This window comes from Saimiri boliviensis, chromosome 17 (genome assembly GCF_048565385.1).
Source record: "Saimiri boliviensis isolate mSaiBol1 chromosome 17, mSaiBol1.pri, whole genome shotgun sequence".
Taxonomy (NCBI): Eukaryota; Metazoa; Chordata; class Mammalia; order Primates; family Cebidae; genus Saimiri; species Saimiri boliviensis.
Window position 1 is genome coordinate 22,956,143 of NC_133465.1, and position 14,965 is coordinate 22,971,107.

General features: G+C 50.0%; 1 protein-coding gene across 14 annotated transcripts in view; it reads left to right on the plus strand.

Moving 5' to 3' along the window:
* The window catches only part of RAP1GAP2 (RAP1 GTPase activating protein 2), a 271,958-nt gene that overhangs the window by 95,734 nt on the left and 161,259 nt on the right, over positions 1-14,965 (plus strand). The window contains exon 1 of one of the 14 annotated variants that reach the window (XM_039476610.2): positions 3,041-10,254. The exons of the other annotated variants lie outside the window; for them this stretch is intronic. Coding sequence (XP_039332544.1) covers positions 10,223-10,254 — 32 coding nt within the window. The 5' untranslated portion in view covers positions 3,041-10,222. Of the gene's footprint in view, positions 1-3,040; positions 10,255-14,965 lie in introns of those variants that run through there. 14 annotated transcript variants of the gene reach the window in all.

A 14,965-nucleotide genomic window follows, 5' to 3' on the forward strand; every position in this document is an offset into this window, starting at 1 on the left:
ACCCAGGCTGGAGTGCAATGGCGCGATCTCAGCTCACCGCAACCTCCGCCTCCTGGGTTCAGGCAATTCTTCTGCCTCAGCCTCCCGAGTAGCTGGGATTACAGGCACGCTCCACCATGCCCAGCTAATTTTTTGTATTTTTAGTAGAGACAGGGTTTCACCATATTGACCAAGATGGTCTCGATCTCTTGACCTCGTGATCCACCTGCCTTGGCCTCCCAAAGTGCTGGGATTACAGGTGTGAGCCACTGCGCCCGGCCACTAGAACATGTTCTTTTAACTCACAGAAGTTTCTTGTTATCCACCTTCTGAAGCCTGATTCTGTTAATGGAATGCACTTGTTTTCCATCAGGCCTTGTTCCCTTGTTGATGAGGAACTGTGATCCCCTGTAGAGGGAGATTTTGGGTATTCTCAGTCTTTTTACACTGGTTTCTTCCCGTCATTGTAAATTTATCCACCTGTCATCTTTGTAATTACCGACTTTCAAATTAGGTCTCTGAGTGGACGTCCAACTTGTTGATTCTCAGCGCTGGAATCTGAGCAACCCACTGCACTGGCTAAAACAGCCGCGTTAGGATTCGTGGTGCTTTTCTGCCCTGGACTCTCCAGTCTGGCTTCCTTCTTGAGTCCCTTTTTCAATCAGCTGACTAGGCGACTCTGCCTTCCCGGAGCTCCAAACATCGACCAAAAGGGGACCCAATCCTGTTTACTCTGCACCAAGAACCCCCACGCCAGCCACAAGAGTTGCGCTGGCGACCCGTGGGTCTCCTCCACTGGGAATCTCCTGGTCCGTGAGCAATAAAAATTCATCTGAAAGTGTGGTATCCTCTCGTTCTTTTCATTTTCACTGGGACCTGTGATCCTGAGCTGCTAGTAATCAACCATCTTGGATCTCTCTCCTACCACAAAATTTTTAATTTAATTTAAATTTTTTGGAGGTGTGGTCTTGCTCACCCAGGGTGGAGTGCAGTGGTGTGATCTCAGCTCACTGCAACCTCTGCCTCCCGGTCTTAAGCGATCCTCCCACCTCAGCCTCCTGAGTAGCTGGGATTATAGTTGCCCGTCACCATACCCAGCTAATTTTTGTATTTTTTGTAGATATGGGGTTTCGTCATATTGCCCAGGCTGGTCTCAAACTCCTGTACTTGAGTGATCTGCCCACTTTGGCCTTCCAGTGTCCTGGGATTATAGGTATGAGCTGCTGTGCCTGGCCCACCAACTCTTTTTTTTTTTTTCTTTTCCTCCAATTCGTTTACTGAAGAAACTGGACGTCTCATGGAGTTTCCCGCAGTCAGGATTTTGTGGATGGCATCTCCTGGTGTTATTTAGCATGTTCTGCTGTTCCTGTGTTACCTGCAAGTTAATATTGAGTTCTAGAGGCACCATCAGATTTGGTGGTGTTTTTTTTTTTCTTGTTGTTGTTTTTGTTTTTTGGCAAGATTGTGCCGTTAACAGTTGTGTAGTTGTCTGTTTCTGTGACGTTAGCCATTGTTGATTGACTTGTTTATAGTGTTTGAACCTGGTATTGGGAGGATACTTGTGTCCTGCCCTTGCAGGCAGCCCCATGAGCTGGCTGGACACAAGGTCTGAGCCTGTGGGTTGTCCAGAGTTCTGGCCTTGGAGTCCCAGAGTCCCAGAGCTGGAATGGACATGAGATGGGAGCCGATCTACTTCCTGGCCCCGGAACAGATGGTTACTTGTTGTCTCCTTAGGTGGCAGCTGGGTCCTGGCCTTTCTGGAAGGGCCTGTCTCCTGTCCTCTCCTGTCTGATGTTTGAATGACACCTGGGGGGCTGCTGTAGCTTTAAAGAACAAACATCTCCCTTTAGCCAGCTTCCCGCTACTAACTTCACCAAGGGGCTGAGGCCTTAGATGGTTCGAGTTGAAGGGACAGAATGTGAGGCACAGATGGGCTTAATTCTTCCTGAGCTACTATGTTAATCCCCTGCTTCTAGTCTCCCTTATCCTCCCTCCTTGTGGTGGCCAGAGTGGAGTTTAAAACATTCACATAAAGCCAGGTCTTTCTCCTGCGGAAAGCTCTCTGTAGACTTCCCATTATACTTACTTACCTGTGTGGTTGTTGTTTTTTTTTTTTGATACAGTGTCATACTCTGTCACTCAGGCTGAAGTGCAATAGCATGATCTCAGCTCACTGCAGCTTCCACCTCCTGGGTTGAAACGATTCTCCTGCCTCAGCTCCCAAGTAGCAGGGATTACAGCTGCGAATCACTGCACCTGGGTAATTTTTTTGTATTTTCAGTAGAGACGGGTTTCACCATGTTGGCTAGGCTGGTCTCGAACTCCTGACCTCCAGTGATCCACCCACCTCAGTTTCCCAAAATGCTGGACTTACAGGCGTGAGCCACTGCTCCTGGCCCACTTTTGTTTATACTTTAAATGAATTCCAAACTCAGGAGTCCGGTCCACACCCTCGCCTGCTTCGCTGGCCTTGCCTCCCCTCCCCGTGATCACTGTGCTTCTGCTGTGGGGCCTCCTTTCCACACCTGGAACATGGCAGGTTGGGTCCTGCTTCAGGCCCTTTGCACCTGCTCTTTACAGTGAGTTCATTGCCTGTCGTTTCCTCATCGCCAGACTCTTAACTCAAATGGTATCTTTTCCGGAAGGCCTCCCCTGACGATGCCACCTAAGTGGCTCACTCCAGCCATGATTGCTTTACCCTGCTGTATTTCCTCCGCAGCACTTCTTACTGATAGTGTCTAGGTTATGCAATAAACAGTTGATGAGCTGTTCCCTCCCCTAGAGCGGGAACCGTTTGAGAGCAGGGACTTTGCCTTCTTTATCTCTGGGTCTCCATGGCCCAGAATAGGAGATGCTCAGTCAGTATTTGCTGAGTGAATGGATGGAAGCCCAAGAGGCTTCCTGGCTCCCCTGAGTAGAACGTGCCCACTTCCTGTTTCCCTGGGGTCTTTTTTCTTTTCTTTTCTTTTCTTTTTTTTTTTTTTGAGACAGAGTCTTGCTCTGTCACCCAGGCTGGAGTGCAGTGGCATGGTCTTGGCTGACTGCAACCTCCACCTCCTGGGTTCAAGTGATTCTCCTGCCTCAGCCTCCCAAGTAGCTGGGATTACAGGCACCTGCCACCATGCCCAGCTAATTTTTGTAGATTTAGTAGGGATGGGGTTTCACCATGTTGGTCAGACTGGTCTCAAACTCCTGACCTCAGGTGATCCTCCCACCTCGGCCTCCCAAAGTGCTGGGATTACAGGTGTGAGCCACAATGCCTGGCTAAGTTTTGTATTTTTAGTAGAGATGGGGTTTCTCCATGTTGGCCAGGGAGGTCTCAACTCCTGACCTCAAGTGATCTTCCTGCCTTGGCCTCCCAAAGTGCTAGAATTACAGGCATGAGTCACTGCGCCCAGCTCCCTGGGACCCTTTTAATAATCAGTGCCCTCCAAAGGGTGCCCTTTTCTTGTCTGAGATTGGGGACACTCTCCCTTCCCTCTCCTTCCTTCCCTTCTGGAAGGGATTTTGTAGAGAACTGCAGGTGATCACTTGCTCATGTGTATTTCTGTTGTTATGCCTCACCTCTGCATAGTAGACGTGAGGGACCAGGCTCAGCCATGACCAACCATCCTGAAGCTGGGGTCAGGAGCCAGGGCTGTTGTTGACTCTGGGTTCCTAGGTCTTGGGAACTGCTGCCTGATTGGCAGAGGCAACCTCCCTTCACTTAATGCCGAAGAGGGGCCAGTGGGCGTCTGAATTAGTGAACAGTCGCCATTAGCCAATATACATATTTTTCTAACTGCAGTTCTATCTCTTCGGAGCCTGTGTGGTGCACAGATGGCTGCTTACCAGGATGTTGCCAAATAGAGGGCTTGTCAGGCCTGCTCGGTTAAATCAACGAGAAGCTTTTCTGTTCAGACGGGGGCTGCCGAAGGGCCGGGGAAGCATCTCAGTCATTTTAAGCAGATGAAGCACCCCACGCCCCCTGACTCCCTGCCCCCCAGCAAACTCAGTTTCTTTGCCTACTGAATCCATAAAAAGTAAATGAGGTAGGCAAGATGATTTCAGGTGTGGACAAGAGCTTTTTACTTTAATAGCTACTTTAAAAAATGAATTCTGGCAAGTGATACTGGTGTTTCATGTATGATCGTTATATAACATTACAAAACCCAAATTTGGGGTGGGCACAGTGGCTCATGCCTGTAATTCCATCACTTTGGGAGGCTGAGGCAGGTGGATCACTTGAGGTCAGGAGTTCGAGACCAGCTTGGCCAACGGGGTGAAACCCCGTCTCTACTAAAAATATAAAAATTAGCCAGGCATGGTGGCACGCATCTGTAATCCCAGCTACTCAGGAGGCTGAGGCAGGAGAATCCCTTGAACCCGGGAGGTGGAGGTTGCAGTGAGCCGAGATCACGCCACTGCACTTCAGTCTGAGCGTTAAAGCTAGACTCTGTCTCAAAAGTACCAAAAATAGAAAAACGCCAAATGGGTTTAAGTAAAAAAGTGCGAGTCAGTTTAAAGAAAAGTGTTAAGAGAAGTCACAGTCAGGTGGAACAGGGATTTGGGAAAAATGAGGAAGATGAAAATGCCTGAGGTTTAGGGAGTGCCATGTGAAGGAGGGACCCATTTCCCACATGTTAAAACGGGCCGAGCAGCACCAGCGTCCTGGGGTTGGTGAAGCTCAGAGGGTTGTCACAAGCCAACACATTTTGAGGCTTGCAGTTTTCTGGCCCCCGTGCTAAGGGTGCGCGTGCTTGTGTCTCTATTTGTCTAATTCCACCAGTGATAACTCTCTGCTTTTCAGCCAAGGAACAGAAGCTCAGAGGTTGAGGAGCAGCAATTTTACCCTGGGTCTTTTGGGGTCTAGAGACTGCTCTTAACTGTCATATTATTTAGGACCCAAGATAAGCATTTGTGAAGTGCCTGGCTTGTAAGAAGTGCTTGGTGCATGCCGCTGCTGCTGTGATTAGTACATTAAAGTGTAACATATGTAGTGTGAGTGTCCAGGTCTTAAGGGTACAGCCTTGTGAATTTTCGCTTAGCTTTCTTCCTGTATAGACACTACTCAGATTCAGATATAGAGGTTTCCAGCACCCCAGCAGGGTCTCTTATGCGTCTCCGTAGTCCAGTGGGCTCACGCCTGTAATCCTGGCACTTTGGGAGGCTGAGGCGGATGGATCACTTGAGGTTAGGTTAGGAGTCCAAGACCAGCCTGGCCCACATGGTGAAACCCTTCTCTACTAAAAATACGAAAATTCACTGGGTGTGGTGGCGGGCGCCTGTAATTTCAGCTACTCGAGAGGCTGAGGCAGGAGAATCACTTGAACCCAGGAGGTGAAGGTTGCAGTGAGCTGAGACCTTGCCATTGCACTCCAGCCTGGGCGACACAGCGAGACTACCTCTCAAAAAAAAAAAAAAAAAAAAAGAAAAAAAATTAAAGTGAAATCAGGCCCATCACTTTAGGGATTCCACTGAGAGTGTCTGGGTGGGGCCCGGGGTAGCCTTTACACCCATGGCAGAAGGAAGAACATGGCTGGTATTTCGTAAGCTGAGATTTCTGAGTGTGGGGCTCCTGCTTGAACCCTGAAGAGGGTCTCAAAGAATCTAAGCTCATTTCTTAAGGTGAATACACTGGGTTTCACCTTCCCTTCTCCTTCCAGACAGACTTAGTGGGAGCCTGGAGCCGACACTGTGTTTATTCAGTGTCCTTGGAGCAAGGGTGGATTGAAAAATTGTCACTCGCTTTTAAGCTTATCAGTTATGAACACTGTGGTTCATGAAGGCTGGAGCTCCAGCCAAGTCCTTCCTGAGTCCTCCACGGGTGGGCAGCCTGGCTTGGAGCTGGGGATGCCTCTGGAGACATGTCGGCCCCATGCATGTCCTGAGACAGCTGACCTGGCCTCGTGCTTAGTCCATTCCAAAGGCAGGAGGGGGCAGACCTGTGGATTAGAGCCATCCCCTCCCTTCGTCTTTCCCCCTCCTCTGCCTTTTTCTCTTGCTTTACTGTAAAGATATTTATCAGCCACACTGAATGTTGTATGGTAGGATCAGGGCACCATGATGACCCCTGTTGTCAGAAGGGCTTACTCTGCCGGGTAAAGTACCTTGTAACAACCCTATTAGGTAGGTATTACTCTTGCCCCTGGTTTATGGATGGGGCTGAGTTATTGTCTGGTAAGAGTGGAGGCAGGGCTGGGCACAGTGGCTCACTCTTATAATCCAGCACTTTGGGAGGCTGAGGCAGGTGGATTGCCTGAGGTTGGGAGTTTGATACCTGGTCAACATGGTGAAACCCCGTCTCTACTAAAAATACAAAAATTTTCTGGGCTTGGTGGCGGGTGCCTGTAATCCCAGCTGAGATTACAGGTGTGTGCCACCATGCCCAGCTAATTTTTGTATTAATTGTCTCAGAGGCTGAGACAATCACTTGAACCTGGGAGGCAGAATTTGCAGTGAGCCGAGGGTGTGCCATTGCACTCCAGCCTGGGCAGCAAGAGTGAAATTATGTCTTAAAAAAAAAAAAAAAAAAAAAAAAAAAAAAAAAAAGGAGCGGAGGCAGGAGCCCCTGGTTCTTCACCATCATGTCCTGTGTGTGGCATGACGCCGTCCTGACTCCGGAGGGTGCAGACACCAGCACCCCTGCCCCCTAGGAGCTTGCGATCTGAGGCACAGGTTGGGAGCTGGCCCCCGCGGTCTCTTCCTGTCATTAGGAAGCCTGTCGTCTAGACCAGACACCGTCCTAGGTGCTGGGGACGCAGCAGTGGGGAGCACAGAAGCAGAGCCCTGCCTGGCTGGAGCGTCCAGGCCTAATGGACTGTGTTCAGCCCACATACTTTGTTTTTTCCTTTGGAGCTGATATTTTAAAATTGGAAGATTCCACATTGTGAATCTGTTTTCCAGTCTTGAGAAATCAGAAGCTCTGGGAACACTGGCTGGCCTGGCCTTCCCTCATTCCATCTCAACTTCTAGCTGCCTGTTCAGTACAGGGCTGGCAGCCTCATGCCCACTGCAGCCCACCTGCTGCTGGCCACACATGTGCTTCCCGCCCCTCCCTTGAAGGATGGGATGGACAGTGTGGGAAGCAGGAGGCCTGGGCTTGGGAGCTCTAGGTGGAACTCTGCGAACAGAGGCAGGGGGTTGTATCCCAGTCCTGCCAGCCCAGCATGTCCTTTGGGCCTTCTTGGTCTTGGGCATATCCATTGTGACGGAAAAGAGGGGTCTTGGCAGTCTAGTGGGGCTCCCTGTGGGAGCTGGGCTGCAGAATGGCCTCTGTGGATTTGCCTTCAGATTCCTCCTCCCTTTCCCTCCTGAATTACCCCCAAATAAACGGACAGATATTACGGAAGGCTGTGCATTGCAGCACAAACTCAGGAATAACGTGAGAAGGGACAGAGACAGGAGCACTCCTGGGTCCCCACTCTGGGCCTGCATTTAAGCGTCACTCACCTCATTTCATTCTCTGCACGACACTGGTTATCTTTATCTTCGTGTTTTATAGAAGAGAAAGCTGAGGTTCAAAAGGGATGGCATATCCAATGTCACCCAACTGGTATAACAGAGCCGGGATTCCAATCTGTGCAATGCCAAATTCTGTGCTTTTTCTCCTACCACCAATTACATGGTGACCCTGGCCGAGGTACTTAACCCCCTACAGTTCAGTGAAGCGGACTGTAATGCAGCTCACAGGAGACCTGGTCGAGACTTCCAACACGTGAAGAAGCCTGTACCCTATAACATTCTGGTTATTTTTAAAGGAAGGGACCAGATGGGTCTGTGGAACAGCTGGGCTTCTTTGAATACTTAGCCTGAGCTAAGGGGAGAGTGAAGCTCAGAGGAGGGGAAAAGTCTGTCCCGTCCAGCTTTAGATAAGCTGAAAGGTCTCCTGGCTGCTGGCCTCACTCGTGAGAACAGAAATTCTCACTTCTCAATGTGAACAGGAAGGTCCCGGCTGCAGCCTGGGTTACTGGTGCCATCTGTATTTAAACAGAACGTTTATTTTAGTAAGATCTTTAATCCGAGCTGCAAAGGCAGAAACTGTGTGTAAATCCACAGGTACCTGACACAGGCCATCGGAAAACAGGATCTGCAAACGTGCCAGGAAGGGCTTTTGAGAGTGACAGCAGTAAAGGCTCCTTATGGATGGCAAGAAGGTCCCCCAAGGGCACGGCCACACAGGGGCGGGTGGCAGCCGTGGTGCAAGTGATGGGAACTGAGATGCCTGGCTTCTGCATCGCAGCTCCCTTGACCCCCAGCCCCACTTCTAGAAAGGGCTGCCAGCCCTCTTTGTGGCATCCACACTCTCTTTCCCCTCCGTGAGTGCAAATGCAGGCTGCAGTCCCTCCTTAAATGAGCTGTGTTCCAAACATTCATTCACTCATTCAGTTCACTTCTGTCCATATCTGGGTGCCTTCCCTTCCTCCAGCAGCCTGTGCTCCTGAAGGAGAGGTCAACCCTGGAATGTGAACCCAGGACAGAAGAGGGGGAGGTATGGAGAAGGGGTGCAGGAAGCCCTGGAGGTCAGAAGAAAGGGAGGCTGCCAAGGAAGGCTGCCTGGAGTTGGTGGCATTTGAGGTGGGCTGTGGAGACTGGACAGGATGTCTGAAGGGAGAGCTGGAGTGGGAAGCATTTTCAGGTAAAGGAGACAGTGGAAGCAAGGGGACCAAGATAGAAAAACAGGGGCCTGGGCCTGGCGCGGGGGCTCACGCCTATAATCCCAGCACTTTGGGAGGCTGAGGCAGGTGGATCATGAGGTCAGGAGTTTGAGGCCAGCCTGGCCAACATGGCGAAATGCCATCTCTACTAAAAATAAAAAAAATTAGCCAGGCATGGTGGCGAGCACCTATAGTTGCAGCTACTTGGGAGGCTGAGGCAGGAGAATCGCTTGAACCTGGGAGGTGGAGGTTGTCGTGAGCCGAGATCGTGCCACTGCACTCCAGCCTGGGCAACAAAGCGAGGCTCTGTCTCAAAGAAAGAAAGGAAAACAGGGGCCTGCTCAGATCCCTCCCTGACTGTGGTGTGGATCTTGTGCTAGGGAGTGGTGGGAGATGAAGCTATTAGGGCAGCCTGCCGCTGTTTCGTGTTTAGTGTTAAATGCTGGGGAAAGAAGGGCAGGTCAGGCCACGGGGGGCTTCCCTGCTCCCTGCCTCCCCTAGACCCAGGGCAGTTGGTACCCCCATTAGTACACAAAAGCAGAGTCAGTCAGTATCACATGTGAAACAATTCTATAACATTTGTGTTACTGTGATTTTTATTAAATAAAGGTTTGGGGCTTGAGGATCTTTGTTTTGATGGGGCAGTGGATAATATCCCCAAATGTCCCTTCTGATTGGTAATATTTTATTTATTTTTTGAGGCATAGTCACCGTCTATCGCCCAGGTTGGAGTGCAGTGGCGTGATCTCAGCTCACTGCAATCTCTGCCTCCCGGGTTCAAGCAATTCTTCTGCCTCAGCCTGCTGAGTAGCTGGGATTACAGGTGTGTACCACCTGCCCAGCTGATTTTTATATTTTTAGTAGAGATGGGGTTTCTCCATGTTGGCCAGGCTGCTCTTGAACTCCTGACCTCAAGTGATCCACCTACCTCGGCCTCCCAAAGTGCTGCGATTACAGGCATGAGCCACCGCACATGGCCTATTTTTAATTTTAGAGGCGGGGTTTCCCTCTGTTGCCCAGGCTGGAATGCAGTGGTGCAATCTCAGCTCACTGCAACCTTCACCTCCCCGGTTCAAGAGATTCTCCTGCCTCAGTCTCCCAAGTAGCTGGGATTACAGGTGCCCACTGCCACGCCCAGCTAATTTTTGTATTTTTAATAGAGATGGGGTTTCTCCATGTTGGCCAAGCTGGTCTTGAACTCCTGACCTCAAGTGATCCACTTGCCTCGGCCTCCCAAAGTACTGAGATTACAGGCATGAGCCACCGCGCCCAACCTGTGATCAGTAATTTAGCTGATTGTCAAGAAACTTTTGGCAGCTGACAGGCCCCAGTTTAAATTAATGCAAAGAGAGAATGAAGTTTTTGGGTTTAGGCAACTGGGACGTTCAAGAGAGATGGATTCAGGTATGGCTGGGTCCAGAGCTGCAGTGAAGTCCTTGGACACGGGTTCTTTCACCCCGTGTCTAGGCTGTGCTTTCCTCAGGGTTGCCTTCATCTTTCATCCTCAGGTATCCACAAAGATGGGTGATGGCTGCTGTGGGCTGATATTCTACCCGGTTAGCAATACCAACAGGAAGAGTGAATCTGTTTCCCAGTAATTTCAGCAGATGTCCCAGGGATGGCTCACGCTGGACATAGAGTGAGTCACATACCCATCCCTGAACTTTGGCCAGAGGGATGGGATACACTGATTTATGAAGTCTAGGTCTTATGCCCACCCCTGGGTCCAGGGATAGAGGGACTTGGGTGGGAGTACAGGAGGGATGGGTCACCTAAGGAAATCTGGCATGTTGCTCTCAGAAGATCAGGGGATGGAAGCTGGGCAGGAAAAATGCCAACAGCTGTCCACTCCACTGGCGCTAGAGGCTTAGTTGATGGGCTGATCTTGGCACAGTCTTGTCAGCTTGGCTGGTGGCTGCAGCTGCTGGTACCCTCCCAGATGAAGGGATGCCTCCTTCTGCCTCTGTGGGGTGAGGTGTGCTTTATTCTTCATGGATGCAGCTTGCGGATCCCCAAGCCTTTGGTAGTAAACACACTTCCTGGGCTCTCTTCGGAGTCCATTCTGAATGTTGAAGCAGTCTGCCGTGTGACCACACTGGACCTGGCTGAGATGCTCGGGGTTGGCCCTTGGCTCTGGGGTTGGATAATGCGTCCCCATCCTGTTTTGCTGATGCTTTGTGGCACCCAGCTGCCCTCCACCCCAGCAGGTCCAGATTCCTTGAATACAGATTGCCCCTCTTTCCAGACGTCTGCCAGTGGATACTCTTGGTCACAGGCCCTGGTTGACAGAGGGGCTGGCTCTCTGCTATCCAACCTCCTGGTGGAGGGCCAGGTCCAGAGGAGGTCTCAGGCGTTTTAAAGGTAGGGGCCTCTAGATAGCAAAGACATGGCTGCAGAAGGGCAGAGGAGCGGCCTCAGGAAAAAACCAGGGGGATAATGATTTGGAATGTACATGGCGTCAAAACCGTGGCCCTTGGTTTTCCCATGTGTGAAATGCAACTGAGACTAATGAATTCCTTAAAGAACAAGTGAAATTTGTGTGTAAGCGAAAATCTTATTCAACAATTCCTCCACTAGAGGTGCAATTTTTTTTTTCTCTTTGAGATAGAGTCTTGCTCTGTGGCCCAGGCTGGAGTGCAGTGGCACGATCTCAGCCCATTGCAACTTCTACCTCCCGGGTTCAAGCGATTCTCCTGCTTCAACCTCCTGAGTAGCTGGGACTACAGGTGCTTGCCACCATGCCCAGCTAAGTTTTGTATTTTTAGTAGAGACGGGGTTTCACCGTGTTGGCCAGGCTGGTCTTGAACTCCTGACCTCAGGTGATCCGCCTGCCTTGGCCTCCCAAGGTGCTGGGATTACAGGTGTGAGCCACCTTGCCAGGCCAGATCAGATGAGTGTTTGATTCCACTTCGTCTCAGTCTGTTTGGGCTGCTATCACAAAATACCACAAACTGGGTGGCTTCAACCAACATTTACTTCTCACAGTTCTGGAGGCTGGAAAGTCTAAGTTCAAGATCCTGGCAGATGTGGTGTCTCAGGAGGGCTCACTTCCTGGATCACAGACAACTGTCATCTTGCCGTGTTCTCAGATAATGAAGGGGCAAGGGAGCTCTCTGAGGCCTCTTTTCCAAGGCACTGGTTCCATTCTTGAAGGTTCCACCTGATTACCTCCTGAAGGCCCCTCTTCCTAATACCATGACATGAGTTAGGATTTTAACAGAGAAATTTTAAGGGAACCACAAATATAGTCTATAGTCTATATACTCATATAGTGTACAGTATGCTTATATGAGGTACCTAGAATAGGCAAATTCATAGGGGCAGAAAGTAGAATAGAGGTTGCCAGACGTTGGAGAGAAAGGCAGTTTTTGTTTAATGGATTGACAGTTCCTGTTTGGGATGATGGTAAAGTTCTGGAAAGGGGCAGTGGTGGTGGTTGTACCACAGTGTAAATGCCACTGAATTGCAAACTTAAAAATGGCTAAAATGGTTAAAAAACCTAAACAAACTTTATTCGGAACCTTAGTGTGTCTAACAGAAAAAGTGTTTCTCTGGTTGACGATAGGGTGGGCTGGTGGGTAGCTCTCGCGTGGTCTGCACGAGTGCTCAGCTGAGTTGGAAACCAGAGTGCCTTAGGGACTCTGGAGAAGCAGCAGCCCTCCCGTCCCCAACAGCCACGTTCTGAATTGAAGGTCCCTAAGGCTCTGTGCTGCCCAAGCTCACAGCCCCACTGAGGGTCACGTGTTGCTGGGAAGATCAGGCCTGGGAGCAGGTGTGAGAAGTCCTGGGCCACTGCCAGCGAGCTCCCCTCTCATCCTGACACTTCCCTTTCCTGAAGTCTCGGGCCTAGGGACAGCGGTTGACCAGCACCCTATGGGGCTCTCCCAGGAGGCTGATGTGGTGAGTGGGGATGCTGGGGGCTTAGCAAGTGGCCCAGGAGGAATGTGGCTCCGGCCACACGAGTGGAGGGCTTGGGTTTAGTGACCACAAGGTGGATGCCCTCTGTGACCTGCTGGCCTGCCTTGAGACAGGCAGCCGCTACCCCAGGGTATGCTGCTCTGCAGAGCAGGCCTCAGGGGTGGGATTTGTGCGACCCTTGGCCCTGGCATGGTCTCAGAACCTTCCTCTGAGAGCACTTTGTGCTGTTTCTTCAAACATTTTTTTTTTTTTTTTTTTGAGATGGAGTCTCGCTCTGTCACCCAGGCTGGAGTGCAGTGGTGCAATCTTGGCTCACTCCAACTTCTACTTTCCTGGTTCAAGCAATTCCCCTGCCTCAGCCTCCCACGTAGCTGGGATTACAGGTGTGTGCCACAAGGCCCAGCTAATTTTTTTGTATTATTATTATTTTTTAGATGGTATCTCACTCTGACCAGGCTTGAGTGCAGTGGCACAATCTCACTGCAACCTCTGCCTCCCAGTTCAAGTGATTTTTCCGCCTCAGCCTCCCGAGTAGCTGGGACTATAAGCATGTACCACCACGCCTGGCTAAATTTTGTATTTTTTAGTAGAGACGAGATTTCACCCCATTGGCCAGACTGATCTCAAACTCCTGACCTCAGGCAGTCCACCTGCCTCAGCCTCCCCAAGTGCTGAGATTACAGGCATGAGCCACTATGCCAGGCCCTATCTGTTTTTTAAAAAAATGTTTATTATATTTTTAATATCCTTGTTCCTTGCTGAAAATTTAGAAAACCCAGAAAAATACAAAGATTAAAATAAAAATCACTTGCCATCCCAGAAGAGAGACTGTAGCAATATTAACATTTAATATGTTTTCTTGTGGTCTTTTTTTTTTTTAAATACAAAAGCACACCCTCTCTCATGATAATATCTGTATCCACATCTGTTTCTCTGTATTGTAACCAAATCGGGATTACGCTTTAGGTGCGGTATATTAGTCAAGACCCTTGGTGGCAAGTGACAGAAGCCCATCTTGAATTAGCCAAACAAAATAGGGGGATTTTTTGGCTGGGGTATCCCATCTGTGGAAAGGATTGGGCCTCAGGAACAGCTGGATCCAGGACCATTAGCAGAACCACTCTCTGTCTCATGCTGCTGTGTCTCTTTGTGTGTTGACTTCATTCTCTTGGGCCATCTGTCCCCAGGATGGAGAATCCATGGGTGTAGACCCTTGTGGGCTAAACGTTACTTATTTATTTTTTTTAAGATGGGGTTTCACCATGTTGGTCAGGATGGTCTTGAACTCCCGACCTCAGGTGATCCGCCTGCCTTGGCCTCCAAAGTGCTTGGATTACAGGAGTGAGCCACTACGCCCGGCCTATTTTTTTTTTTTTTTTTTTAGAAATGGGGTTTCGCTCTTGTCACCCAGCCTGGAATGTAATGGCGTGATCTTGGCTTACTGTAACCTCCACCTCCTGGGTTCAAGTGATTCTCCTGTCTCAGTCTCCCAAGAAGCTGGGATTATTGGTGCCCGCCACCACACCTGGCTATTTTTTTCTATTTATTAGATGGGGTTTCACCATGTTGGTCAGGCTGGTTTCGAACTCCCGACCTCACGTGATCCACCTGCCTCAGCCTCCCAAAGCCCTGGGATTATAGGCATGAGCCACCAAGCCCCGCCGTGGGCTAAACATTTTAACTGCTGAATTTCCCTCAAAGAGGAAGGAAAGCTCCTTTCCAATAGCTCTGGTTAGATTCATTCTAGGGAGGAGTTCTGATGGGCCTGGATCATGTGTCCATCTCAGAATCAGTCCCTATGTTCAGGGGTGGGAATGGGGAGCAGTGATTGGCCCAGTGAGTCGGGGGCACACTCTGGTCAGAGTGGTGTTGTGTGCACAGAGTCCTTTCCAGCGGGAGAGGGCGGTTCCATCAAGTAGAGGTGGGAGCTTGATTACAGGGGAGGGAGAGGCCAAAGTGAGCAGGCCCAGCAAACACCACAGACAAAAGCTGTTTGGGGTCGGCACCAGCCACAGGGATGGGAGCACGGTGTGTTGGGTAAGCACGTGGTCCTCGCCTTCATGATGATTTAATTGGGGTTCAGTTGGTACCATGCCACGGGCCATACAGTTTGGCAATAGCTGTCTCCATTATACATGCCTATCCTCCTCGACCTTTTGGGGACTTATCAGATGTGTCTATTTCCAGACGTGGAATGACATAGAATGAGGTCATTCACTGCAGTGTTATTTGAAACAGCGAAATATTAGAAACACCCAAATTCTTATTCAGAGTGAACTGGTTACCTAAATTATTTCACATTCGTGTCATGGACTAAGGACTTAGAATAGAACGGTGAGGCCGGGCACGGTGGCTCACGCCTGTAATTCCAGCACTTTGGGAGGCTGAGGTGGGTGTATCACCTGAAACCAGGAGTGCGAGACCAACCTAGC